This window comes from Chenopodium album, chromosome 4, assembly GCF_948465745.1.
Source record: "Chenopodium album chromosome 4, dcCheAlbu1.1, whole genome shotgun sequence".
NCBI lineage: Eukaryota > Viridiplantae > Streptophyta > Magnoliopsida > Caryophyllales > Amaranthaceae > Chenopodium > Chenopodium album.
Genome location: NC_137837.1, coordinates 41,753,412 through 41,779,983, shown reverse-complemented (window position 1 = coordinate 41,779,983; position 26,572 = coordinate 41,753,412). Strand labels below are relative to the sequence as shown.

At 38.0% G+C, this 26,572-nt stretch overlaps 1 protein-coding gene across 1 annotated transcript; it reads right to left on the bottom strand.

Moving 5' to 3' along the window:
- Positions 1 to 5,048: 5,048 nt before the first annotated feature.
- Positions 5,049 to 5,939, bottom strand: LOC145627871 (protein FAR-RED IMPAIRED RESPONSE 1-like). Its single transcript, XM_081680215.1, has 2 exons — positions 5,211 to 5,939; positions 5,049 to 5,096 (listed from the first exon to the last, which is right to left on the bottom strand). The coding sequence occupies exons 1-2, from the start codon at positions 5,937 to 5,939 to the stop codon at positions 5,049 to 5,051; spliced, it is 777 nt and encodes a 258-aa protein (XP_081536341.1).
- Positions 5,940 to 26,572: the final 20,633 nt, after the last annotated feature.

The window sequence follows — 26,572 nt, the reverse complement described above, 5'->3', positions numbered from 1 at the left end:
GCATCACCAGTGGAGGTCGTCCCACCAGAGAGGCCTAGGAGGAGGCACAGGCAAATAAGGCAGAGGAGTCCCGATAGCCCCAAAGACACCGTTCTTGCTGCACCGTACCATGTCCGTGATCACTGGTCTCCAGAGGTTTCTGGCCAAGATTCCGGTGCATACAGTCACTCTACTTCAACCATTGAAAAACTAGACTGATGGAGGTTATGTAGTGAAATCCAATATTCGTCCAATTTCAGTATGGTTTGATCATGGTACTGTAGAACAACTTGCTTTAATTTTGGTTATGTTTAATCTTCGATTTTAGAACGGTTTGTTTTATTTTGTTTTGGTTATGTTTATTCTTCCACTTTACAACGGTTTGTTTTAGTTTGTTTGGGTTATATCCATTTGAACAATGAAGTCATTTTTCTATAATTTTCTACAAAATTCCATTAAAAGTTGATGTTGTTTTCCAATCCCCTTACTTTAAATATATTCCAATATGATGTATGCACCACCTAGAACACAAACCATGCCATAACCTTCTTAATAGTACATTATCTAAACACTGACACTGTTACTCAACAATTGGTACATTACTTCCTTTCTATAAAGTACCACTGGTTTACTGTATACAACATGCAGGACTCTAATTCGGATTGGACCTTCCTGCACTAGGAGTTACACCAAGTAGACTTGCTAACACCCCCCCCCCACTAGAGTTTCTTCCCCTCACAGCAGTAAAATAACCGACAGAACCATCCAAATCCCTCAACTGTATACCTCCAACCGATCGCATATATTCATTGGATGACAATGATACACTGGTTTGGGTTTGTTGGAGTGCTTGTTTCTTGGCAGCATTTCTAGCCCTAGCAGCTTTTTCTTTGCCTTTTTTTTCCACGCATGATGGGTACCTGGAATTTGTAGTACGGTGGGCCTTCTTCTTCGGTAACGGTGGATCTTTAATCCTCCCCGGGGTTGATGCTTCACAGCTTCCCTGGAAACCACTTACTAGAGTGGTGGTCTTTGGAAGAACGTCACCTGTTAGTGGAGTAGTTGTGGGCTCAGGCACCTTATTTTGCGCCACAGAAGAAGGGGTCCCAGCAACACCTGCACCACCTTCCTCTTCAACAGCATCAGCATTGCCCCTGGCTGCCTCTTCCTCCTTTTTCGCAACCATTGACAGCACTTCATCAACTCTCAAGTCTAACAATTGCAGCATCTCTGTAACAGCCTGAACAACTTCCATACAAACAGACGCCTTTGAGCAAATTGGTTCATAACTCCCCATAAGTTTGTGATGCCGCCTCACCTTTTCGCTTTTAAGTGGATCATGGTACGCTACTTTTACTCGTGTGTGTTTCCGTTGAACGTCCTTTCTCCAACGATGCAAAATATATTTCTCAGGAACAATTCCAACACCACTTAGGTCATACGCCATAATCATATGTCGACAAATTATTCCATGGCACTCAAAGTGTTTATAATCACAAGTAGCTTCATATGTGGTTCTGTCAAACAAAAGCCTATAGCATCTTCGAACCTTCGTTACAGACTCTTTCTTTGCATATTTTGGCTTTATCCAAAAACGGTCCTCCATTATAAACTCAATCACAGTGTCTCCAATTTCTATTTGATCTAAAAAACCGCACATACAACATCTTGATGCACTCCTGCTGAATTTCTTTGAATTTCGTGTCCGTATAACACTTTTGGAACACCTCCTCCGCAGGAAAATCAGTCACTAATTGCCTCACATAGCACATTGTATTTGATGTAAATCAAGAGGGTTATTCTTTTGAAGAGCCAATTACATTGATTTAGGGTCCAATATGGTTCGAACTTGAAGGGAAAAGTTAAGGATGGTCCACTTGTTTGATTATCAAGGAATAGATTTTCAAGAGTTTTGCTTCTAAGTTTTTACCTTTTACTTGAGAGGGTTTTTCTTAGTTTAAGCATCTTAAGTTTTATTTATTTTCTTGTATTTTATTAGAGTTAGAATTCCTAAGTTGGTAGGAAGTATCTTAATTAGTTTCTTACTTGGAGACCAAGCTAAGGGAAGTTTCCTACTTCTAATAGGTTTACGCTTGGGGCCCAAGGTTTATGCTTGGAGCCCAAGGTCTATGCTTGGAGCCCAAGGTTTATGCTTTATTGTAGCTTATAAATAGAGGTTGGTCGTGGCCTTTCTTCAACACACAACCAGAAAAATTCAATACAAGTTTTATAGCTTTGTTTTGCTTAAATGCTTACAAATCTTTTGCTAGTTTTCAATTCAAGGAGTGGTTTTGATAATTAGAACGTTCAATACTTAGTTCTACGAGTAGTATAAGTCTTGTTCATCAAAATACTTAGTTCTAGGAGTAGTCTAAGTAATTTGAGTAGTCTTGAATTCGTTCCAGGAGTGGTCGAATTACAAGTCATATCCGGTTCGTTGTTCTTCAAATTGTTCGAATTTCCTACCAAGTTCGGATAATTGGTTCTAATTGTGATATTTAGATTCTTTATAAGTTCAAAGTATTTAAATCCACATCAAATTGGTATCAGAGCTTCAAAGGTTTGATTGATCTACAACTCGTTCAAGTCGCACTTGTTCTCGGAGGATCAGTTTTTTTGTCAACTTCAGAGGGCTCGTTCTCCGTCGTTAAGAGGTCTTTTTAGGTGATTATTTTTTTTAATTTGGGTAAAATTTTGTATACTTACTTCATACAAAATATCAGAATTTTTAGTGTTTCTTTGCTGGTAAACTGGACTGTTTTCCGAATACTGGTCAGTTTTGGTCTTAATTGGAACAAGTTTCTGTTTTGGTTTGTTTTTGCTCGAATTGTGCTGCGGTTTTTGCTGTGATTTTCCTGTGTGTAATAGGTTATTTTAAAGGTGTTTTGATCAAATAATTTTCTTCCGTGCTACTGCTATACTCTGGTATACTTTCTGCTTTTGTTTTATGCACATATTTTGTGTATTAAATCATGGGTGAAGAGGTTTTGAACAAATTTATGGACGAATTGCAAGAGCAACTTGATCGTTTTTCTAAACGAATGGTTGATAAATTTGATGCTGAATTTGATTATTTGGAGGAGTTAATACTTGATAGAAAGGAAAAAAAAGGGTTGACTCATGTTCCTATAATTATACCAAAGAGGTGTACAAGTTGGCTTCTGAAATTGAGACTCGTTTGAATAATGCTAAGAAGAGTGTTTCACACAATGTTTTATCTACAACGAATAATTCTAAAGTGTCTAGACCTAAGGGGTGTAATTCATCAATCAAATTCTTTGATTCCATAAAGCCAAAAATTGAAGAATGTCGAAAAGAAATTGAAGAGAAACATTTAGATGCTAAAGAGATTATCGAAGAAAGTGTGCCGACACTTGAGATTGAAGCCATTGATTTTCCTATTGTGTGTGACGTTGTTCAAGAAGAGATTACTCACAATGATCTACCAAAAGAAACATCAGAAAAGGTTTTTGATACTATTTTTGTTCCCCCAACAAATTTAGTTGCTACAACATGTGGGGTTGAAGATGTTATTGAAAATATTATGAAGAGCCATTCGTGAATCAAGAGAAAAATTTAATGGATTGTTTAAAAGTGGTGGATTCGTTGGGCATGAATGAAAAGAAGAAATTATCAGTCATACATGCAAGAGAACTAAAGCCTAAAGTGTTTTTATGGTTAACTTTGAAGACCAAGGACCAAATTGAGAGGTGCTTGTTTCTACTTTATTGCCTTGCTCGTGGTGATTTCTTAAGATTGTTAGCATTGAGGTAATTGTTCTTTTGGCTTGTATTCGTCGAATTTGGATGGTTTCATGGTATTGTTCTACTTGTTCTAATGAAGTGAATTTGAGGGCAAATTCCTTTGAAGAAAGGGAGAATGATGTGAATCAAGAGGGTTATTCTTTTGAAGAGCCAATTACATTGATTAAAGTCCAATATGGTTCGAACTTGAAGGGAAAAGTCAAGGATGGTCCACTTGTTTGATTATCAAGGAATAGATTTTCAAGAGTTTTGCTTCTAAGTTTTTACCTTTCACTTGAGAGGGTTTTTCTTAGTTTAAGCATCTTAAGTTTTCTTTATTTTCTTGTATTTTATTAGAGTTAGAATTCCTAAGTTGGTAGGAAGTATCTTACTTAGTTTCTTACTTGGAGACCAAGCTAAGGGAAGTTTCCTACTTCTAATAGGTTTATGCTTGGGGCCCAAGGTTTATGCTTGGAGCCCAAGGTCTATGTTTGGAGCCCAAGGTTAATGCTTTATTGTAGCTTATAAATAGAGGTTGGTCGTGGCCTTTCTTCCACACACAACCAAAAAAATTCAATACAAGTTTTATAGCTTTGTTTTGCTTAATTGCTTACAAATCTTTTGCTAGTTTTCAATTCAAGGAGTGGTTTTGATAATTAGAACGTTTAATACTTAGTTCTAGGAGTAGTCTAAGTCTTGTTCATCAAAATACTTAGTTTTAGGAGTAGTCTAAGTAATTCGAGTAGTCTTGAATTCGTTCCAGGAGTGGTCGAATTACAAGTCATATCCGGTTCGTTGTTCTTCAAATTGTTCGAATTTCCTATCAAGTTCGGATAATTGGTTCTAATTGTGATATTTAGATTCTTTATAAGTTTAAAGTATTTAAATCCACATCAGTATTCAAGTCAGCAACTCTTTCGGCCTCAGCCCTTATGGTCATAGCATCATAGTAGCGCAACACAAACTCAGACAGGGTTGTGTGTTCTTGTCAACATAACCTTTGAAGAAATGATTGAAGCTTTCCGAACGTTGTGTTGTTTTCATCCCAGCCCAGAACAATTCTTTCAAATAGGCTGGGATCCACATACGCCTTTCCTTAAATAGACCTGCAAGTATCATATACAAACATGAAATCAGTACCTCTAACACACAATACACATAATTTGGGAGTAGCCTCTGCAACCAACAAATTCAGTAGCCATTAGAAATTCCACCTGACACCTAAAAAATTGCGGCTAATACATACAGTGGTACATAATAATACAAAGACAGTGAACAACACACCAAGGCTACACCAGAATTGCTTCAACCATGAAACACACTAAATCACAATCCCTGATTTAGTGCTTCATTGATATCATCACAACCAAGAATCTACCACAAAAGCATTTAATTCAAACAAATAAAATAAGGCTCGTTACCCTTACCTTCAAGCCAAGTGTTGTCTTCTAGTTTATAATAATCCACTGCGTCCGTCCAACGACATACAAATTCTTCAACATCTAAACTACCATAAATGATATTCTCAAACTCATCCTTCACAGCATCATAGTGCTCATGCTTACCCACATACTTCCAAAACTTCTGAAGGATGTGCCAAATGCACCACCTATGACAAGTTTCACTCATGGTCAAATGCACAGCTTTCCTAATAGCTGGATCTTGATCTGTCAGGATCGACATTGGAGCTTTGCCTCCTATACAATGCAGCCATGTCCTCAACACCCACTCGTAGGTCTCAGCCGTCTCCCGAGAGATCAATGCACATCCAAATAGAATACTCTGACCGTGGTGATTCACACCTACAAACACAGCAATGGGAAGGTGAAATTTGTTCGTTAGGTATGTACTGTCAAAACAGACCACATCTCCAAACTCCTCATACGCACCTCTACTCCTAGCATCTACCCAAACAACATCTTGTAACGCACCATCCTTCCCAGACCTACAAAGATGGAAATTTTTTTTATTGTCTCCACTCATTTTGTTGAAGTACTCTACCATTCCATTGGCATCACCCTCAGTTAGCTCTAGTCTTTGTTTCTCAGCCACCGCATTCTCCAAGTCTTTCTGCGTAAATGACATCTCATCCACCCCATTCTTCTCTCGTGCAAAACAACTATACATCTGCGATACCTTCACCCTAGACTTTTTTACATTACACACACATTCCACCAAGTGTCCATTCTTTGCCTCCAACTCATGCTTCCTGAACATTGTTACATCCTTTGCTTTTCCCGGTGTAACTAGTGACCTTTGTGCCCCAAGTGTAGCCTTCGAACAACCCAATTCCCATCCTCATCAACACTAGCATACAACTCGACCTCACACCCGCACTTTTTACTCTTCCTTTTCACAACTGTTTCTTCATCTTGCAACAACCCTTCCTTAAATACATCCACTTTACGCTTCCTCAAGGGTCTACCATAGCAGTCGCAAGTCCACTTAGCATTCCTTTTCTGCTTACAATACCTTCCATCCCCTAAATCAGTCTTCACCTTCCCAAACCCAGCTGCTGCCCTCACTATACCAAACCCCCTTTGCTTAGCATACCTCCAAAAATAACTATCAACCTCATCCCAACTACCAAATACCATACCCAAAGTCGGAGCTGCTACTGCCTCTTCCACACCAAATACAGTGCTAACTAGTCCGGTATTCTTCTTCGGCGTTATGAAACTAGAACTTGCTGCCCTTACACCTCCAACTTCAACTCCTTCAACCTCTTCTACTTCCTCTTCCTCAGAATCTGACCCACATTCCTCTCCTTCACCACTAACAGACCCCCATTCCTCTCCATCATCTTCTGATCCCTGTTCTTTTTCCTCCTCATCCCCTTCTCCATACCCATCATCACATTCAAATCCTTCCTCATTACCATATGATGTATCATCACCACCACCAACACCCCCTATAACAATGACACACATAAAACAATCATATACACAGCACCACCACGACTAATAACACACATAAATAACAAAACCCATATTACACATCAATTTCATGCCTAAATAAACCTTCATAACAGAACAAACATTCACCAAGTATTTTTTTAGTTTAAAAATTTTTAAGACAAGCTCAGACATCATATTTTACTTTAATCTGCTCACCAAATTCAAGATACACATCAGAAATTAACAACATCCACCTCAATTAATCGGGTTTCAATCATCAATAAAAAAATACCAACATCAATTCCTCCAACAATGGGAACCATTTAGACAATATGCAAGCTAATTTTACCACTCTAACATTCACTACCAACAACAATTATAACTTCAAACGACACCAGTCATTCCCAATAATTGAAATACACAAAAAAAAACCCTAACTTTCCGTCTAATTCATGAAATTGTGTTTACTCGACTAATTCAGTATAACAAATACCACATGCAAATTAGATTCATCTACATAGGGGTATCGAACACTTACATTTTCATTCTCGCTTTAAAACCGCAACTCCCTCCTAGCGCAACCATGTCCTTCTTCTTCCCGCAATGCCTCTGCTAAGTCAACTCCCAACAAATCAGCTATTCGATTTGCACGATTTCGCATTGTAACAATGTAGTTAATCCCCAACAGACTGCGATTTCGAGTTCAGCTACCTCAAAGAATTGTGAGTTGTAGGTCCTCGCAAAACGCTCAATTTCCGTCTCCGCCATTGAAGCCTCTTCATACTCAGAATTTTTATGTTTTTTTTTTAAAAATATTCTTTATGCAAATAATTACTTTTGTGGGGAGTGGTAATTTTTGGTTTCCCGCTTAACATTTCATGCCCCGTTATCTGTTCCTCAGCTCCATTCCATTTTAATCCAACTTGGCACTTTAAGGACCCACCAAGCTTTGATAAAGTTCCACTTATTCACAACCTTGCCATCCTATATGTTTGGAAATCAATAGGAACTATGCGCCTATAGTTATTGGTTTGGTTGCACCTTACACACAAAAATGTTGGAATTGGAAATTCATGTTAATTCTGTTTGTTGGTAGACCATAAAGTGGCAAAAAAATGTAGTAAGTGTAAATTCATCACAAAATATAAAGGAAATACAAGTTACTCATTTGAGTTACAATTAATGTTACTCAATAGATATGAAGGGTATTTCGGTGTGTAAGGACGTAAGATGCGGGTTAAATAGTAATGCTCAGATTTTTACCTTCTTCCTCCTTCTACCAAACTAGGTCACAACAATAGATTCATGGCTCCAAGTTCTAAAATTTTCGTTCTTCCTCCTACAATGCTGCCACGAATATCATATAGATTTCCCTAAATGGATGATATGACCCTACTATACACTTTTTGCTACCAGGGTGTCTTTTTTGTTTCACCTCGAAGCAATGTTGTGGCTATTATATATATATATATATATATGTATATTTTTTTTGACAACCACAAACTAAAGAAACGCACCAAATAGTAAAACTAATTAAATCTACTCTGCATCTAGTAGCAATGTCATGTGCCTGAACAACTTGGTCCCTGCTGTAGGCGTTGCTCAAAGTGCGCCTACGTTAAAGCATGTATGAATATGCTTTGACAATCATAGGAAGTGGGAATTGACATTATACGATTAGGGACAAGGAAAGTAGGGAGCCGCCAACAAGTGTTTAAGGAACTTGTAAACAGTTCACGGATCATAAAAGGAAACCACGATAAAGGGACAACGAAGGCAACAACGATTGACCCGTGAAGGTTACACCCCATTCATAATCCATGAGATTACTAACTCCATATGGTTCGGAACCACGAAAGGAGGATCGGGGATGATGGTACGAAGTGAGTCATGGAGTCACATTCGCCTGTATTGGCCTTTACTCGATTCTTATAGTGAAAAATGATTCCTGCGATCTCAAAGGCATACAAACAAAATTCAATTTGCTCAAAACTATTATTAAGCTAAATTGGTTGAATATTAATGCAACACATAATTCTAAAATATTGTGATCACTTGATTAAACAACAAGATTAAAAAGGAACCTAAACCGGTTTTCCAAATTATCTTATTAGGCGTGATTTTCAATTACGTATTCCCTTTAAACATGCAATATGGTGATCATAAAAATAATAGAATAAACATTAATATTGGAAGCAATTCAAAAATAAATTGTTAGTCAAATCAAATATAAAATGACCTAATCATGATACTAGAAATATTAAAATAATATAAGAGTAATTAAATTATTTAAATACTCACATTCCGCGCGTTCCTTTAAATTGCTACATCATGAATACACTATTAGTAACTTCAATACAAATATAAAGTAAATGGAAATTAAATTAAAAAGTAGAGTTGATTTGGTCCAAACCCTCAGTTATTTGTACCTTTCACGCCTTGGTTTAAGGACGGAACCTCGGGTTAAGGATAGACTCCTTGGAAAGCTTAGGGAAAGAATGATGTAATTAGGAATATAGGTATAAGACTTAGAATATGGGAGAGAGAGAAGAAAATGATTTTTGGTGTAAAGAGAAAAATAGAGAAGGATTTGATGATCAAGCTTGTTGATGATTGAAAAAGGGGTGATATGAACTCTATTTACAGGGAAAAAAGAGGGTCGAAGAATCAAGAAAAGATCGAGTTCGAATCGGATTAAAACTCTTGCGATAGACAACAGTTTTTGCGGTTTTTTGTTTTTATCATATCTTTTGATCCAGAAATTGGAATAAGATAAATAAGATATCGTTGGAAAGCTCTTGAAGTCTAATTTTGAACCCAATTGGAATTAGATTAAAATATTTTGTAGAAGTAAAAGATATGGCCGAAATAGTGAGACGGTGTCAGTTTTGGATAGAGTTTTTTTATTTAATTCATATCTTTTCCGTTATAGCTCGAAATTGTTATTATAATATATCATTGGAAAGATAATTTCAAGGGCTATCCAACCATATAAAAGTTGGATCAAAACTATGATGCACAAAAATAATATCTGTCTATCTTTGAATGTCTTTCAATTCGGATATAAATAGGATTTTCACAATTCGGATATAAATAGGATTTTCAAAAAAAGGAGTTTTATTCAATTTCAAACTATTAAATCTTATCTTTTCAAAAAGGATAATTAAGATATTTTAGAAACTTATAGAAGCTTCCAATGAATTCGAATTGGTTTAGGAATGGGATTAAATAATTTGGACCCTCCACATGATCATTGGGTCGTAGGTAAGGTGGGCTTAGGTTCGGTTTGGGCTCGGTTTAATATTTTGGCCATAACTTATTCGTTTTAACTCGGATTTGGGCTTATAATATATCGTTTGAAAGATATTTTCAAAACCCATCCAACTATTTAATCATTGGACCCAGATAATGGACCAAAATAAACTGGATTAAACGTTTTATAAAAAGGACACGAAATGAATGATTTTAAAGGACACGAAATGAATTATTTTGGGTTTAAAGGCACGAAAAGAGGAAAATAAGTTATGGTTTGGGGAAATGGGCTAGAAGTTGGGTTGGTTTATGAATTGGAAATATGGATTTAAACACTCCAAGATTAAATACTCAACCCGACCAATAATAGCGGTGAAAGGTTGTTCATCATCGGGTTTGGTTTTGGGGAGACATTTTTAGGTGTCTACAGAAGCCCCCACTTTGACAGAGTTTGTAGAAACGTCAGTTTGAAAATGATAGTCAAAGTAGTCGATAGGGATGGAGAATGATTTAAGACGTTCTGCGATCCTAAATCATTCTGTATACGCCGATACCTGCAAAAAAATGTTAGTTCTACAGATAAAAGAGTAAAGGGATAGAATGCGTATCTGACACCACTGTATCGGTGACAAATGAGTTTGGTAGCTTCCTATGCTTGAAGGAATCCACCGGATAGATGACGTTTGTTGAAATGCTTTCCATGCTTGAGGAAAGCCGACAGATGAGTTTGGTAGCTTTCTAAGCCTGAAGAAACCTACCGGATGACACTTTCCATGCTTGGGGAAAGTCGACATATGATTTTGGCGTTTTCCTATGCTTGAAGAAATCCACCGATAATGCTTTCCATGCTTGAGGAAAGCCGACAAAGGAATTTGGCGATTTTCTATGCTTGAAGAAATCCACCGGATAATACTTTCCATGCTTGAGGAAAGTCGACAGATGATGAGATTGCAAGTCTCTGTGTATCGAGAACCTTGCGTAATGAAATGATGGTGGTTCGATTGTCCCCGAACATGGGCTGTAGATGGTTCGCTTGTCCCCGAACGTGGGCTACAGATGGTCTGCTTGTTCCCGAACGTGGGCTGTAAATGGTTCGCTTGTCCTCAAACGTGGGCTGTAAATGGTTCGCTTGTCCCCGAACGTGGGCTGTAGATGGTCCGCTTGTCCCCGAACGTGGGCTGTAGATGGTCCGCTGTCCCCGGACGTGGGCTGTAGATGGTCCGCTTGTCCCCGAACGAGGGCTGTAAATGGTCCGTTTGTCCCCAGACGTGGGTTGTAGTTGGTTCGCTTGTCCCCGAACGTGGGCTGTAGATGAGACCTGCAAAAATAAATTTGCCAATGGACTCGTATAAATTGTGATTGACTTGACCATAGACTTGACCAAGTTTGACTTGATGTGACATGACATGTGTATGACTTGTGAGTGTGTGTGTGTGTATGTGTGAATGCAGACACAAGCAAACGAAGATGCAAAAGCAAAAATTTTCCGTCAATTTTTGTCATGAGTGGAGGGTACCGACTTTCTCCCGAAAAAGAAAGACGTGAAAAATGAAGTTTTGTTTTCGAAATTCCCTCAATAAAAATTTTGAAAAAGTTTTTGAACTTCCCCAAAAGAAAATAATGAAAAAGGGAAGAAGTTTTGAACTTCCTCCTTAAGAAAGACGAAATGAATCGTATGGATTGAATTGCATGTCTTGAAAATAATGTATGCATGATGAATGTTCTTAGGAGGCTAAGGACAATTACATCATGTGACACGATAGATGAATTAACTTAGGTCATGGAGCTAAGCATCATATATGGTGTAAAGAAACGATCTTGAACGTCACTTAGGTCTGGAAGCTAAGCACGTATTTAGATGAAGTGATTATTGAGTATTACATAATGAATGTTGCTTAGGTCAAGAAGCTAAGCACGATATGCTTTGTATGATTAAAAATCATTGATATATAAATGTTTCTCAGCATATTATGCGATGCATGAAACAATGAATATTGCTCAGGTCAGGAAGCTAAGCAAGTATACAATGTTTCTTCTAATGAATGTTGTCTTTAAATATGATGAAACATGCACAGTGTTGAAACAAGATTTCATGATAAGGGCTCTTAAAGGGAAGGATGATTGATATGGATATGGATGTGTGAGTGAAGTGTGTGAATGTGATACTAAGGCTGGCTGCAAGGGTTATGGTGATGGAAAGAGATGTGAGAAGAGTCAAAGATGATGAATCTTTAGGCTGGGTAGACTAAATGATGTGGGTTCAAGCCCCAAAGTCTAGCTCTAAATGGGTTGGGGTAAGCATTGGATATTCTTTGACTCGATCATGCATGGATATGAATATGAATGTGGCCGCACCTCGATGTGAGGTTGCCTACGTATCCATTAGGAATCAGGCCGAACGTAGCTCTAACCGAACTTTGCACAAGTGTGTGCACACCTCAAAGAGGTCTTTCAAGGGTTGTAAGGTGGTTAAGCTGAAGGTTTAAGGAAGAAAGGGGTAAAAGGGTCAAGACCCGAGAGAAGCCCCCCAAGATATGATATTGTGTATTTGACTTTGCATGTTTTATTTTTCATATATTTTTGTTTTGAATTTTGCAAGTTTATTTTCATTTTTTCTTCTTCTTTTTTTTTTTTTTTTTTTTTTTTTTTTTTTGCTTTTTTTTTTCCTCATTCTTTTGAATCAATGTGGGCAATCTCAGATCATGCAGTCCATCACTCACTTAGCATTCATGTTTCTCAGGCACGGTACCAAGCACTCGATGAGAGACGCAATTTGAGACGTGTTCATATCAAAGACATTGGAACACTTGCCCTTAGACCTTGTTTTATTGTTGCTTTTCAAGGTTTTTTTTTTTACTTGCTTTTTGAATGTTATACAATTACACATCTTCCAATCCCAGGGTTAAGTAAATGTGGGCTGAAGAAATGAAGGCCAAACGTTAGACGAGGCTCAAAGTGGTTGATGAAGAAATGGAAAGTGATTGATCGGTTAACAGGGAATGACAGGGTTGCAGAGGTGCCTCAAGTCATTGGTGTACCTTGTGTTTAGTTCGGTAATTGATTTTTTTTTTGTTTTTTTTTTGCGCATGACATGATCGAATGTAAAGGAAAGAAATACTCATCGATGGAACATGGCATATAGACATAAGGATAAGGAGAACCTATGCTAGACTTATTAGGGGAAAAGGGATGAAACGAAAGAAGAAAAAAAAATGAAATCTTGTATAGAGACTTGTCTTGTGCTTCGCCTTCATGGTTGCTTATGAATTATTTGATACCGCCAAGAGGAAAAAGAATTTTGTTATTGCTAATGCTTTGATTGGAAGAAAAGAAGGAAGGAATGACGTTCCCCTTATTCTTCCAACTCTTAACTAGTGATTCTTGAACTCGAGTATTATGGAACAAAATGAGCTCACTTAATGATTTGACTCAATACTCAGATTGAAAAGGAAGAGTGTATGAAAAAAATTTAAAAACTGATGGGAAATACTCCACTCATTTATATTACGACGGAAAACGACGCATGCATGGTCCTAGTATACGGTCATAAACAATATAGTGCATTACTCGAAGACAAAGTATGTGCAATGACTCAACATGTGTGATTAGGTGAGTTTATTAAGACTCGTGGTATGATCACATGGCTAGACATGAGGACGTTGTGAAAAACAAAAGACTCAATGACCAAATAGCACGGAAGACTAAAAGACAAACTAACTTGATTAATTTTGTCCAATTTTAATGTTTATGCTATTTACTAGGTGAAAACGCTTCATTGGAAATCGTTAGTCATAAATAAGATCAACCACAATCAAAGACGAAGAACATATGTTAAGGTTAGCACAAAAATCGATCACAAGAAATTAGGAAGAGGAATAGAATTCTAGAAGAGTTATGACTCATGGGTATATATAAAAAAAAAATATTAAAATCTATAATCCTATGTTATATGAGTTGACACGGATTAAAGGACTTGGCTAAACTAGCTTGACACGAAAAGTTATAAAAAAAAATTAAAAAATTAAAAAAAATAAGAAAATTGAAGCTAAAAAGACACCTAAACTGGACAGGCTGTAGTAAATCAGTTATAACTTTTTATCTGTGACTATGATTTGTACGAAACCAACTCTAAATCAAAGATAAAACTCAGGGCTACAGATCCATAGGTGGCACGACACGTAACTAGTTCTAGAACTCCGGCTATGACCAAAGAAAGTTGACTCTTGTGCAGTATACGGGAATAAAAATCCGGGTGACTCAAAAATAAAAAATAAAAAAAAAATCTATGGCTCGACTCTAATAATAAAAAAAAAGGGTTTGATAAGAGAAAAAAAATAATCAAAAAAATTCAATAAAAAAATGCACATATAAGCATATGCCACGCATGATGCAATGAAGTTCGCAACCTAAAGTCAAGTTCTATGTTCGACTATGGTCAAGCTTTTGGGTGTCAAAGGGTACCATGGTTAAGAGTTTGGACGCGTTAGCAAGGAAGCCTCCCTTGAGGGTGTATGCCAACGGGCGGCTCCGCAAGTTTGTGATGAAATCGAACTCGACTCCATGGTTTGGGTGGATTTAAAAACTCGGATGAACCCTTATTGCCTTGAGCGTTTTCGAGTTGATAGAGCATAAATTCCCCGGGCTAGCCACATACGTAGAACACGTACTATTGTGGCAAAATGGGTAAGCTAAAATGCATATGCATATGTGACAATGCCAATTAAATCACAGGAATATTCCTCAAGAATCTTTCAAGTCTCATCCACTCATCTCAATTAAATACCGATCACTCAAATCGATAAATAACCAAGAATCCTCCCCAGTGGAGTCGCCAAATTGTAGGCGGCCGCTCGAAGTGCGCCTACGTTAAAGCATGTGTGAATATGCTTGGCAATCATAGGAAGTGGGAATTGACATTATAAGATTAGGGACAACGAAAGTAGGGAGCCGCCAACAAGTTTTTAAGGAACTTGTAAACCGTTCACGGATCATAAAAGGCAACCACGATAAAGGGACAACGAAGGCAACCACGATAAAGGGACAACGAAGGCAACAACGATTGACCCGTGAAGGTTACACCCCATTCATAATCCATGAGATTACTAACTCCATATGGTTCGGAACCACGAAAGGAGGATCGGGGATGATGGTTCGAAGTGAGTCATGGAGTCACATTCGCCCGTATTGGCCTCTACTCGATTCTTATAGTGAAAAATGTTTCCTGCGATCTCAAAGGCATACAAACAAAATTCAATTTGCTCTAAACTATTATTAAGCTAAATTGGTTGAATATTAATGCAACACATAATTCTAAAATATTGTGATCACTTGATTAAACAACAAGATTAAAAAGGAACCTAAACCGGTTTTCCAAATTATCTTATTAGGCGTGATTTTCAATTACGTATTCCCTATAAACATGCAATATGATGATCATAAAAATAATAGAATAAACATTAATATTGGAAGCAATTCAAAAATAAATTGTTAGTCAAATAAAATATAAAATGACCTAATCATGATACTAGCAATATTAAAATAAAATAAGAGTAATTAAATTATTTAAATACTCACATTCCGCGCGTTCCTTTAAATTGCTACATCATGAATACACTGTTAGTAACTTCAATAAAAATCTAAAGTAAATGGAAATTAAATTAAAAAGTAGAGTTGATTTGGTCCAAACCCTCAGTTATTTGTACCTTTCACGCCTTGGTTTAAGGACGGAACCTCGGGTTAACGATAGACTCTTTGGAAAGTTTAGGGAAAGAATGATGTAATTAGGAATATAGGTTTAAGGCTTAGAATATGGGAGAGAGAGAAGAAAATGATTTTTGGTGTAAAGAGAAAAAGAGAGAAGGATTTGATGATCAAGCTTGTTGATGATTGAAAAAGGGGTGATATGACCTCTATTTATAGGGAAAAAAGAGGGTCTAAGAATCAAGAAAAGATCGAGTTCGAATCGGATTAAAACTCTTGCAATAGACAGCAGTTTTTGCGGTTTTTTTTTTATCATATCTTTTGATCCAGAAATCGGAATAAGATAAATAAGATATCGTTGGAAAGATCTTGAAGTGTAATTTCTAACCCAATTGGAATCAGATTAAAATATTTTGTAGAATTAAAAGATATGGCCGAAATAGTGAGACGGTGTCAGTTTTGGATAGACTTTTTTATTTAATTCATATATTTTCCGTTATAGCTCGAAATTGATATTATAATATATCATTGGAAAGATAATTTCAAGGGCTATCAAACCATAAAAAATTTGGATAAAAAAATGATGCACAAAAATAATATCTGTCTATATTCGAACTTCTTTCAAAAAAAGGAGTTTTATTCAATTTCAAACTATTTAATCTTATCTTTTCAAAAAGGATAATTAAGATCTTTTAGAAACTTATAGAAGCTTCCAATGAATCCTAATTGGTTTGGGAATGGGATTAAATAATTTGGACCCTCCACATGATCATTGGGTCGTAGGTAAGGTGGGCTTAGGTTCGGTTTGGGCTCGATTTAATATTTTGGCCATAACTTATTCGTTATAACTCGGATTTGGGCTTATAATATATAGTTGGAAAGCTCTTTTCAAACCCCATCCAACTATTTAATCATTGAACCCAGATAATGGACCAAAATAAACTGGATTAAACGTTTTATAAAAAGGACACGAAATGAATGATTTTAAAGGACACGAAATGAATTATTTTGAATTTAAAGGCACGAATAGAGGATAATAAGTTATGGTTTGGGGAAATGGGCTAGAAGTTGGGTTGTTTTATTAAATGGAAATATGGATTTAAGCATTTCATGATTAAATACTCAACCCGACCAATAATGGCGGTGAAAGGTTGTTCATCATCGGGTTTGGTTTTGGGGAGACATTTTTAGGTTTCTACACCTGCCAACTTTCCAGATGAGACATGTGTGAAACAACTCTCCTTTCTGCAATAAGTCTTGTATTGTCCATAGCAACCGCACTTCCCTCCTTTTCGGCTGTTGTATTAATTGAACAATGGCAAGTGAGTCAGTGAACAAAACTGGCCCATCTTAGCGCCGCCACACAAGCTAAAAGTTCAGCGTGAAGAGCAGAGAGCGCCTTCCCGTAATTCCCACCACCTGTCATAAAAGTTTGGTTATCCATTGAATAAGCCCATCCCGCGCCTGCATTCCCACTCCTCTTGTTCCAAGATCCATCCACCATGATAATCACCTCTATCCTGGAGTCTGTTGGATGAGTAATATCGTCCATGTCGCATCCTATGTTTACTCTCTCGAAACCAGGGGTGGCCCATTTAACATTGTGTCCTTTCCTCTAAGAACATCACCCCCATCCACCTTGTGCCAGGCATATAAGTCTCTCATTGCCAAATTGTAATATCTGAGCAGATCCGCCAGATACCCTCCTTCATTACTAAAGACTCTTCCATTTCGAGTTAACCAGAGGCTCCAAAGTACTCCAATGAACGTGGTTATACGAAGAAGAGGACATAGGGGAGCAAAGAGGAAGGCGAAAAGATGGTGATGGTTTTGATGGGTTTTGGGTGGTGGTTGTGATGGTAGTGGTAGTTGTGATGGAAATACGGTGGTGGTTTGTGATGGTGGTGGTGCCTGTGATGGAGTCATGGACATGCCATGAAGCTAGAAGATGGGTTTAATTTTTATTTTAAAAATAAAATAAAATAAAAAATTTGCCACTTTAGTAACAAGATTTGATACTGAAACATAAGAATTAAATTACGAGTACCAAGGTTCAAGAGCTACTAGGGGAACATTTATATACCAGCGGGATATGTACATTGATTTCTTATTGATTCAAATGACTTCTTTTATTTTATAGGTCCTTTAAAATTTCATTCAAAAGTGTCATTCTAATTTCAATTTCAAAACTTAAATTAAGCTTAATCTTTTAACTACCCAATTTTTTTTCTTTTTTTCTTTTAAAAAAACCCCTTTAACTATCCAATTAATTACTCTACAATTTCAGAAATTATTTTTCCCCTACATTTACTTACTCTACAATTTCAGAAATTATTTTTCCCCTACATTTACTCAAATTGGTAATATAGAGAAAGATTTAAGGGAATATTCTAAAATGTTTAAGAGAGTATATAAGATAATGGTCATCCACTTATTATTTCATAACACTCCCCTTGGATGACCATCATATAAAATAGGAAAAATTGCCCGGAATAATCTGACCTTTAACTCATCCGCCCAAAAAAATCCCACCTTTCGATTATTTTTTAATAATCCGACCTTTAATACTAATCCGCTTTAAATGGTCCCGAGTGACCTGCTACCGGTTAAAAAATAACTTTTAGTTTTAAAATTGTTTAAGAAAAGGTTATTACTAATTAACTTTAATTAACTAATTTTTTAAAAATAAATAAAATAATAATAATAATTAACTTCTAAAACCACAACCTGCACTAGCCCCAGCCGCCACCCCGCCCCACCATCATCCTAAAACCAAGCTCCGCCGCACCTAGGTCGTCGTCCAAGACTGGTCGTGGAGCCGGTATTCGCCTCTACCCAACCACTTCCTTCACCTCTAAACCACCGAACCCATTACCAAATTCAAGACGTGGAAAGGAGAGGGCGGCCAAAATTGAGGCATGTGAAAGGGAGGGGGCCACAATCGGTGCGAAGGGAAGGGGAGGGGTCGGAAATGGACCAGTAGGAGGAGAGACAGCTGGAAACGTGGCGGGGAAGGAGAGGGAGGTCGAGATCGAGACGGGGAAGGTTTTTTTTTTTAGTGGGTGGTTTAGGAGGAGGGGAAAAAAGAGTCGGTGGTTCCACGGGGAGAGAGGACATCAGTCGGCGCGGCGCTCCAGTGAGCCAGGCAGTTGGGAGGGTTGATGGGAGTTGGCAACCGTGGAAGGTGGTTGGGCTGGTTTTTATTTTTATGAAATTAGTGGATTTTTTAATTAATTATTTAGTATAATTTTTATTTTTTATTTTTTTTTATTTTTTTATTTTTTAGTCCAGACAGATGTAATCACGTGTCATGTAACTTGGTATAACAAGTTAAATGACTGGTTAGGACCATTTTAAGCGGATTGACATTAAAGGTCGGATTATTAAAAATAATCAAAAGGTGGGATTATTTTGGGCGGATGAGCCAAAGTTCAAATTATTGCGGGCAATTTTTCCTATAAAATAATACGCTACCTTTTAAAAAATTACTATAAAAAAACCATTCAAAAAGAATACATTATTACATAATATGCATAAGATGCTTCCTCATTAAAACACGAAAATCCAGTGAAAAGAACATGGTTAAGGGGAAAAGAGTGTGTTTTGGGCTTTTTTGGAATCCCACGGGATACAGGTCGTGGACGATTGGCCGGACTTGGAAACCTTCAAAATAACGAATATTCTGGTTGACGGAATATTCGCCTCCAACGATCAAGTTAGTGACAGGAAAGCAAAGTGATGTAAAGAGATAAAGTAGAGAGAAGTTGGAGCTATTTAGTGCTCTTGAATGATATGTCTTAATCTACCCATCCCTTCATAAATGATTGGGGTATTTATATTGGTGGGAAAGTGTGTCATCTAGAATTTGATGACCTAGAATGGTGTGCTCTAATTGGCGAGGCAATTAGGTGAGTACATGTGTCCTTTAGGGGACGCCGTTTCGTGGCATTCTCGAGATTTGGGCCTCCTGATGTAAGAAGACTTTTTCTCTCATTTAGGTGAACTTTAGGTTTCCACATGTCATCTTTCTATAGGAACACGTGTCGCCCTTTAAGTGGGCAACGTGTCACTATAGGATTGGACCATATGTTAATGTATTTTTTACTCTAAACATTTGTCCCTCATAGGGGGGTAGCTCATACCATACAAGGTGTCTCCTATGATAATCACTCATCCGAATGCGTTCAAGTACTTAGGCTATTTGAGCATTTTGGTTGGAAGTGACGGGTTATAATCTTCGTCCGGCTCTTTGAAGATCCTTTGGATTATTTCCTTAATCGGGGAGCTTGACTTCTTTAGTGGACATAAGTCTTAAAATCAGGCGGACGAGTTATGTCGACTGACTTTAAGTGAACACCTGTCTTTCGTATTTTTGAGAATGACGGTTCAAATCTGCTGACCTGGCCGTCTATCTTTTACGCGTTGTTATAGTGACCGTACATCTTCCCACTTAAATGGCGGAACAATTTTTTAACCTTTCAAACTTTTAGTTTAAACATTTCAAAAGTAACCTTTTGAACTTCACTTGTCTTTCCAAGATTATACATTCATACAGTTAGATTCACTTGTATTCTAAAAAATTAATTTGACTCGTTTAGACCATAATAACCAAGTAAGGAACATGCACCTTTGGAACATGTCCTTGCTAAAATTTTCAAACCAATTAAGCAAAAATTCACCAAAGGTGTCTGCTGCCCCAAAATTAAGAGCATCAGCAAAGCCACTTTGTACCCAGAATGTGTGAGCATTCGGGCAGGTTATGGTAGCATGTATGATGGACTATTTTTCCAGATTGCACTATGGGAATAAAGGATTGTCAATCAAATGACGTTGCTCAAGCACACCCCGAGTTGAAAGAGAATTTGAACATTACTTCCAAATAAAATGACAACCCTTAGGAGTAACATTCCTCATCCAGATTACAGACCAGAATTGTTTAAAATGCTCTAACTCATATGATTGACCAAGGGTGTAAGCTGACTTCACTTCATAATTCCCATCTTTAGACCATGCCCATGTGAGAAAGTCATTAGGTAGCCTAACGCTAATGTGGAATGCAATAATAAGGCGTTTATCATGCTCATTAAACATTCTGCCCAGCTTACCCATATCCCAACTATTCTCAACAGCATTAATCAAATCAGACACATAGATATCCTCGGTCGAAGTCAACCCACTAGTAACAAACCTTTCAGCTTCGTCTAGGAGCCATGGATCATCCGCAATTTTTATTTTCCACCATTACCCACTCTCCAAACATCCCTTTAAGAACAAGAGCCTTTGATCCCCATAAGCTTTGCCATGCATAAATAGAACACAACCCAAGAGCAGCCCCAAATAAAAACAGTGCTATTGGGATAGTATTTTTCCTTGAAAACTCGACCGAAGCAGGGATTGATCATTACTAGCCAGCCTCCAGAGTTGTTTTCCCAAGAGAGCGTCATTAAAAATTCTTAAGTCCCTAAACCCCATTCCTTCAAGCCATTTCAGTTGACACAAAAAATCCAAGCTTTTTCAATGAATTTTTCTCTCTTTTACATTAGAAACCCACCAAAACTAGGCCATAGCAACATGAATTCCTTGAATGAGAGTTGACGGGAACTTATAAACACCCATGAGGTAGGTTTGGATACCTTGAATGACTGATTTCAAAAGCACCTTATTTTGGGTGTTTTTGGTCCCTAGGAGACTTATAGCTCGAGGACTGCTCCGACCGCGCCTATACCTGCAAAACAACGGAGACTCTGGGTGCTTGGAGCTCCGCCTCCAACGGTCAGGTTAGTACTTGAATATGAGTAGGAGAAAGTGCGGAAAATAAAGTGAGATCTTCTCGGATTCCGAGATCAGGTGTTTCTTTGATGTGAGAGAATGTAGGGTATGCTATAATAATTGTAGATGCCCCAAAAATGGGGGAAATCTCCCTATTTATAGGGTCATCGGAAAATGTGCCCTTGATTAGGTCACTCTGACCTAATTATTCTGGGCTGCGACCCATTCAGTGACTTTGGCACTGTACGTTCCCAAAATGGGCACTATCGGGTCGGATGAATTCAATAATAGACACGCCGAATTACGGCTTACTCAAGATTTGGGCCATTAAAGACTGCCTTTTTCTCCCGAGTTCTAGGAAGGACATGTGTCAAATAGAGATTGGTCCAATTCGGACCAACCAGGGTATGACACGTGTCAAGATATGATTGGTCCACGCTGCATGGGTAAAATTACCCAAAACATTTGGAGGAAGTATTAATGTAGGTTTGATATGTATTTGCAAATACATACCAAACCTTAAAATATTAAAAAGTATTGTAAAGCACATGGGGGTGAGAGAAAGAAGGAGAGAGATGGGCAAGTGGGACAAGTTTTTAAATGTACCACTGAAAGCTTATATAATATCATTGACTATGTAGTGATATTATTTCTATACGTAGTTAGTACCACTAAATGAATATATAGTACCACTGAATGTTCAATGATGCTGTTTGATCATCTAGTGATACAATTAATCACCTAGTGGTACACTTAAATTCAGCACGCGGGGGTGAGAGAAAGGAGGAGAGATATGGGTAAATTCCATAAAAATGTCTCAAATGCCCCTTGATATATATAAGTACCTATCAAACCTCCCTTTGGAAGGCCTCAAACATTTGCCCCTCACAGATGTGAAGTGGCGCGCCACGTGGCATCTGTGACACATGTCACTCAACAATTGGCAACATGTTATTTATTTTTATTATTATTATTTTTTTTACTGTGAAAATTTTAACTTTTCACATTCTGGGGAAATTACGAAATTGCCCTCAATTTTACCCCTCTATAAATACTAACTTTACCCCCCTAGTTTTGGACGTTTCCAAAACATTCTAAAGAGATAAAGTAAAAAAGTTAGAGAGAGAGGTCTGCCTTCCGTCTGTGTGTAAACACAAACTCTGCTATTTTCTCGCCTGCCTCAGCTGGTTATCAACCATTTGTACCCTAAGCAAGTAAGGTCAACTTCAGCAGCAATCTTAGCCGGTCATCATCGTTTGCCCCCCTTTCAGAGACAAACGTAAGGTACCGCTGATGAGTGACATTTATGTCACTCTTAGGGAGTATTTTAGAGTCATTTTCGTGTTTATTTTATTTTATTTTCCCTTTCTTTCTCTTGTTTTCTCTTTAATAACATTTCTTGTTTATTTGGTAATTTTGTCGTGTTTTAGTTCTTTTTGTAGTTTTTATTAGAATTAGTTTATTTTCGTATTTTATTTGCTTTCGTTTTATTTTATTTCGTTCCTTTTCTTTGTTACTTTCATAGTTTTAATTAGTTTTATATTTATTTTGTTATTTATTTGATTTTATTTACTTATATAGTTTTATTTAATTTTTATTAGTTTAGTGTTATTTCTTTTATTTTCTATTTTATTTATTTTATTTTATTCTTTGTCCCAATCCCTTTCCTCGGTTTTGTGTGTAGGTGTTCGGGTTTTAAGTCAAGTGAGTTTGGTTCCCAAATTCATGTCAAAAGTCAAACCATAGCCACCAATCGACTCACCATCACAACAACCACGCACATCACCAGAAGCCACCCAAACCAACCCATTAGCCCCCGAAAACACCACTGCTGCCTCCCTCAATTACCCCCGTAACAACAGCAACCTCCACCTACAACCAACTCCCCTACTGCCTCCTTCCACCACAATCAACCACCACCAACCCGCAACTCAATTGCTCCCTCACAGCCGCAATTGAGCTGCCACCACAATACACCACCACACAACAGCCGTAACAACCTTCACCACACAAACAAGCAGCCGCAACCACCAACCAAATCAGCCCATCAATTAACCTCCTCCGTCCACCCTTTGCGCACAGCAACAACAACCACTGACACCGCTGCTCCCTCACGCACCCAGCCACGCACCTAAACAACCATCAACCACCTGCGAACAGCCACCACCACCTCCAATCTACCACCAAACACCACCATTTCACAACAGCAGCCACATCACCAATTTATAGCAACAAATCAGCCACCAATTGCAACCCCAAATTGCCCAAGCAACATCCCCAATTTAGAGTAAATGACAAATTGATCGGGTTCGGACAAACCGTTGAGAGTTCGGTCGAAGTACGAGTCAGAGATTTTCAAGTTCTGTAAATTGAAGAGGTGTGGTCGAACACACCCATGGTTCGACCGAACCAACCCCGTAGTTCGGCCGCACCAACCCATGGTTCGACCGAACCACTTCACGAGCCTCGCACATGATATTTAATGAGATCAAACAATTGAAGCTTGGTGATGGCCGTTAACCTTCGATTTGTGATGACGATGTGCGGTGATGATGGTGTGTAGTGGTGATGAAGTTCAAGCAGCCAAGAAATGTCGAAGAAGAAGATGGGGGTCTGTTGGTTTTGTGAGAATTAGGATTTGTGGGTTTATTTTTTCATTTTCATTTTCTTTTTATTTCTTTGTTTTCTTTTACTTATCTTTATTTCTATCTTTTATTTTTATTTTAGTTTCTTATTTTTACTTTTCTTTTTAATTTATTTTATTTTCCTTTTCTTTTATTTTTCTTTTTTTTTCTAGCTTAGTATATATACCCATTTTTAGGGTAATTAGGAACTATTCTACCATCATCTATTCTATTCTCTAATTAGTTTTAGGAGAGCTTCTCTCTCTAGGTTTAGGGTAAAATTAGGATAGTTTAGAGAAAGAAAGTGAGGGTTTCACCATTGTTGAGCTTGGATATTGAAGAAGAAGATTGACTATCTTGTTTGTAGATTTTCACATTCAATCAATGAGAATCTCTAACTCTCTCTCCTCTATTTTTATTTTCTTTATTTTGATTATTATTTTAGTTGTTGGTATTGCTTGTTAATCATGTTTATTCTTGATTGTTTTTTAATTAATCTTGTTATTAGCATGATTAGTGAGTAATTTCCCCATTAAGGGAATGGTTGTGGTGTAGTTGGATCTTGAGCATGTTATAGGGTTTAGAATTGATTTATTTGTGATTAAAGTCTTTATATACTTGATATTCTTTAATCTTCTTGCAAGTGCACATTGTTGGTTGATTAAAGGTGAATCTTTGCTAACAAGGAATGGAAGTTGACTTAGTTAAGGTTCATTACTATCGATTGTTATTTAATAGTACCTCCTAGTATATGGTTCTAATGTGGAAACATAGAGGCTATGTTAGGAGAAGCCAATTGACCCCGGAAGGCGGCTAGATTGGACCCTTTACTTTGATATTCATGCATTTAGTTCATAATTAATTCAATTTCTATGCCTTTGTTTATGTTCAAGTGAATGCTATACCTAAATCATCTCCCTTAGTGTTTTATTTATTTTTTTTAGCATCTTTAGACTTTAGTTTATTTATCTCCAATTCCGGACTAGCTTAATTGTCGATAACATTTGGTGGTGTTTATCCGTTTTCTGTGGTTCGACCCCTATGTTTGCCTTATACTCGTATTAAGTTTGTTTAGGTTGTATAAATTGTATTTGATCTAGGGATAGACAATTGACGACGCGTTTATTCCCTTTGTCAACCGCCTCTACCCCTTTCAACTCATTTTCATTTGTTTAAATTCATTCAATAAATGGACTCATCACCAACACACATGGCACGACCTAGGTCAGTAGTCAGCCGGTCACCTGGGACGGCTGAGTCTAGGACTAGGAGTGTCGGCTCGGGGTGTATGGAGCAATTTTGGTACTCCTCAACCGACCATCTATGTGTCTGTGCAGGATACGATGGCTAGAACCAAATAGACGGCCACCAGACGGCGTTAGAGAGACAGTACTTTGGAAGTGTTGTCCAATGAGATAACCCCGGTTGAGGGGTCTGAGAGCAATGAAGACTCAAGGAAATATTCCCCATCTAATATTCCTAGAACCCCCAACGACACAATATTATATGTGGGTAGAGACAATTAGGGGGCCGTCTCCCAAATGGACATTGACGAAGCTAACCCTGCACACAGAGACGAGGAAGAGTCTACCTCGGGGTCAGCCGGTGATGAGGGAGACAGCGAGGACTCCGCCTCAGGGCCTGGCTCTGAGGATGATAGTGACACCCCCTCTCCCCGCTTGAGGATAGTGAGGTTGAGGAGAGAAAGAAGTGGGAAGAGAAAGATTATACCTTTAAAATTCACATCTCCGCTAAAGACAGGCGGGTGATTTCAAACGGTATTGAGAGCTTTGTAGCGAAACAACCCCTGGGAAAGGGATATACTATCCGGATGCCGCCTAGTCTAGGAACAATATCATGGAAGGATGACCAGGAGAATTTCAATGCTTATTTTAGATTCTATGAGGCGACATTCCTGGCAAGCCTCCGTTTCCCGCTTCATCATGAGGTGAGGGCCATACTTAGGGCTTATGGCCTAGGAGTCTAGCAGCTCTCCCCAACTCATGGGCCAACATTCTTGGATATGTTGCCGCTTGTGAGATGCAAAATTTGAACCCCAGCCGAAGGCTTTTACTCACATGCATTATCTAAGCGGTAACCTAGGTGGCTGGAGGGCGTGGTACACTCTGACCACCCTCCCTCAATATCAGATGACTTTAGACAAGATGTCCAAATATGAAGGTTAGAAGACCCGCTTTTATTTGTTGTCTGCCCTTCTAGGTCGCAAATGTGCCCTCCCCGAATACCGGGAGATGACAACAATGCAATCATGGAAACCAAGTTTTTTGAGCTCTATCCGGAGACTCTCCCAACCGGGGACGTGATCAAGGTCCCCAATAATTGGATTCCCATGTGTGCATTGTTCAAGGATGAGGCGTTCTTGTCTGCCTGTGCGCTTAGCACCATGTTTCCAAAACGTACGTCTGATCTGCATCTGGTTTAATGCCGCTTGTACTTCTGCTATTCAATCACGATACTGTATTTAATGTGTTGGTTATATTTGTAGAAGAAGCTTTGAACATGGTGGTTGAGAAGAAGACCCCCAAGCGGTCCTCTTCACAAGGAAGGGCTGCCAAGCTGAGGGTGGAGGTAAATACTTTTTCACTTT

Excerpts from the sequence above, each read along its gene's own strand:
- LOC145627871 (XM_081680215.1), bottom strand. The coding sequence starts at position 5,939 with ATGTTCAGGAAGCATGAGTTGGAGGCAAAGAATGGACACTTGGTGGAA. Across the intron at positions 5,097-5,210 it reads GTTTAGATGTTGAAGAATTT|ATTCTTGGTTGTGATGATAT; the intron begins GTATGTCGTTGG and ends CTTTTGTGGTAG.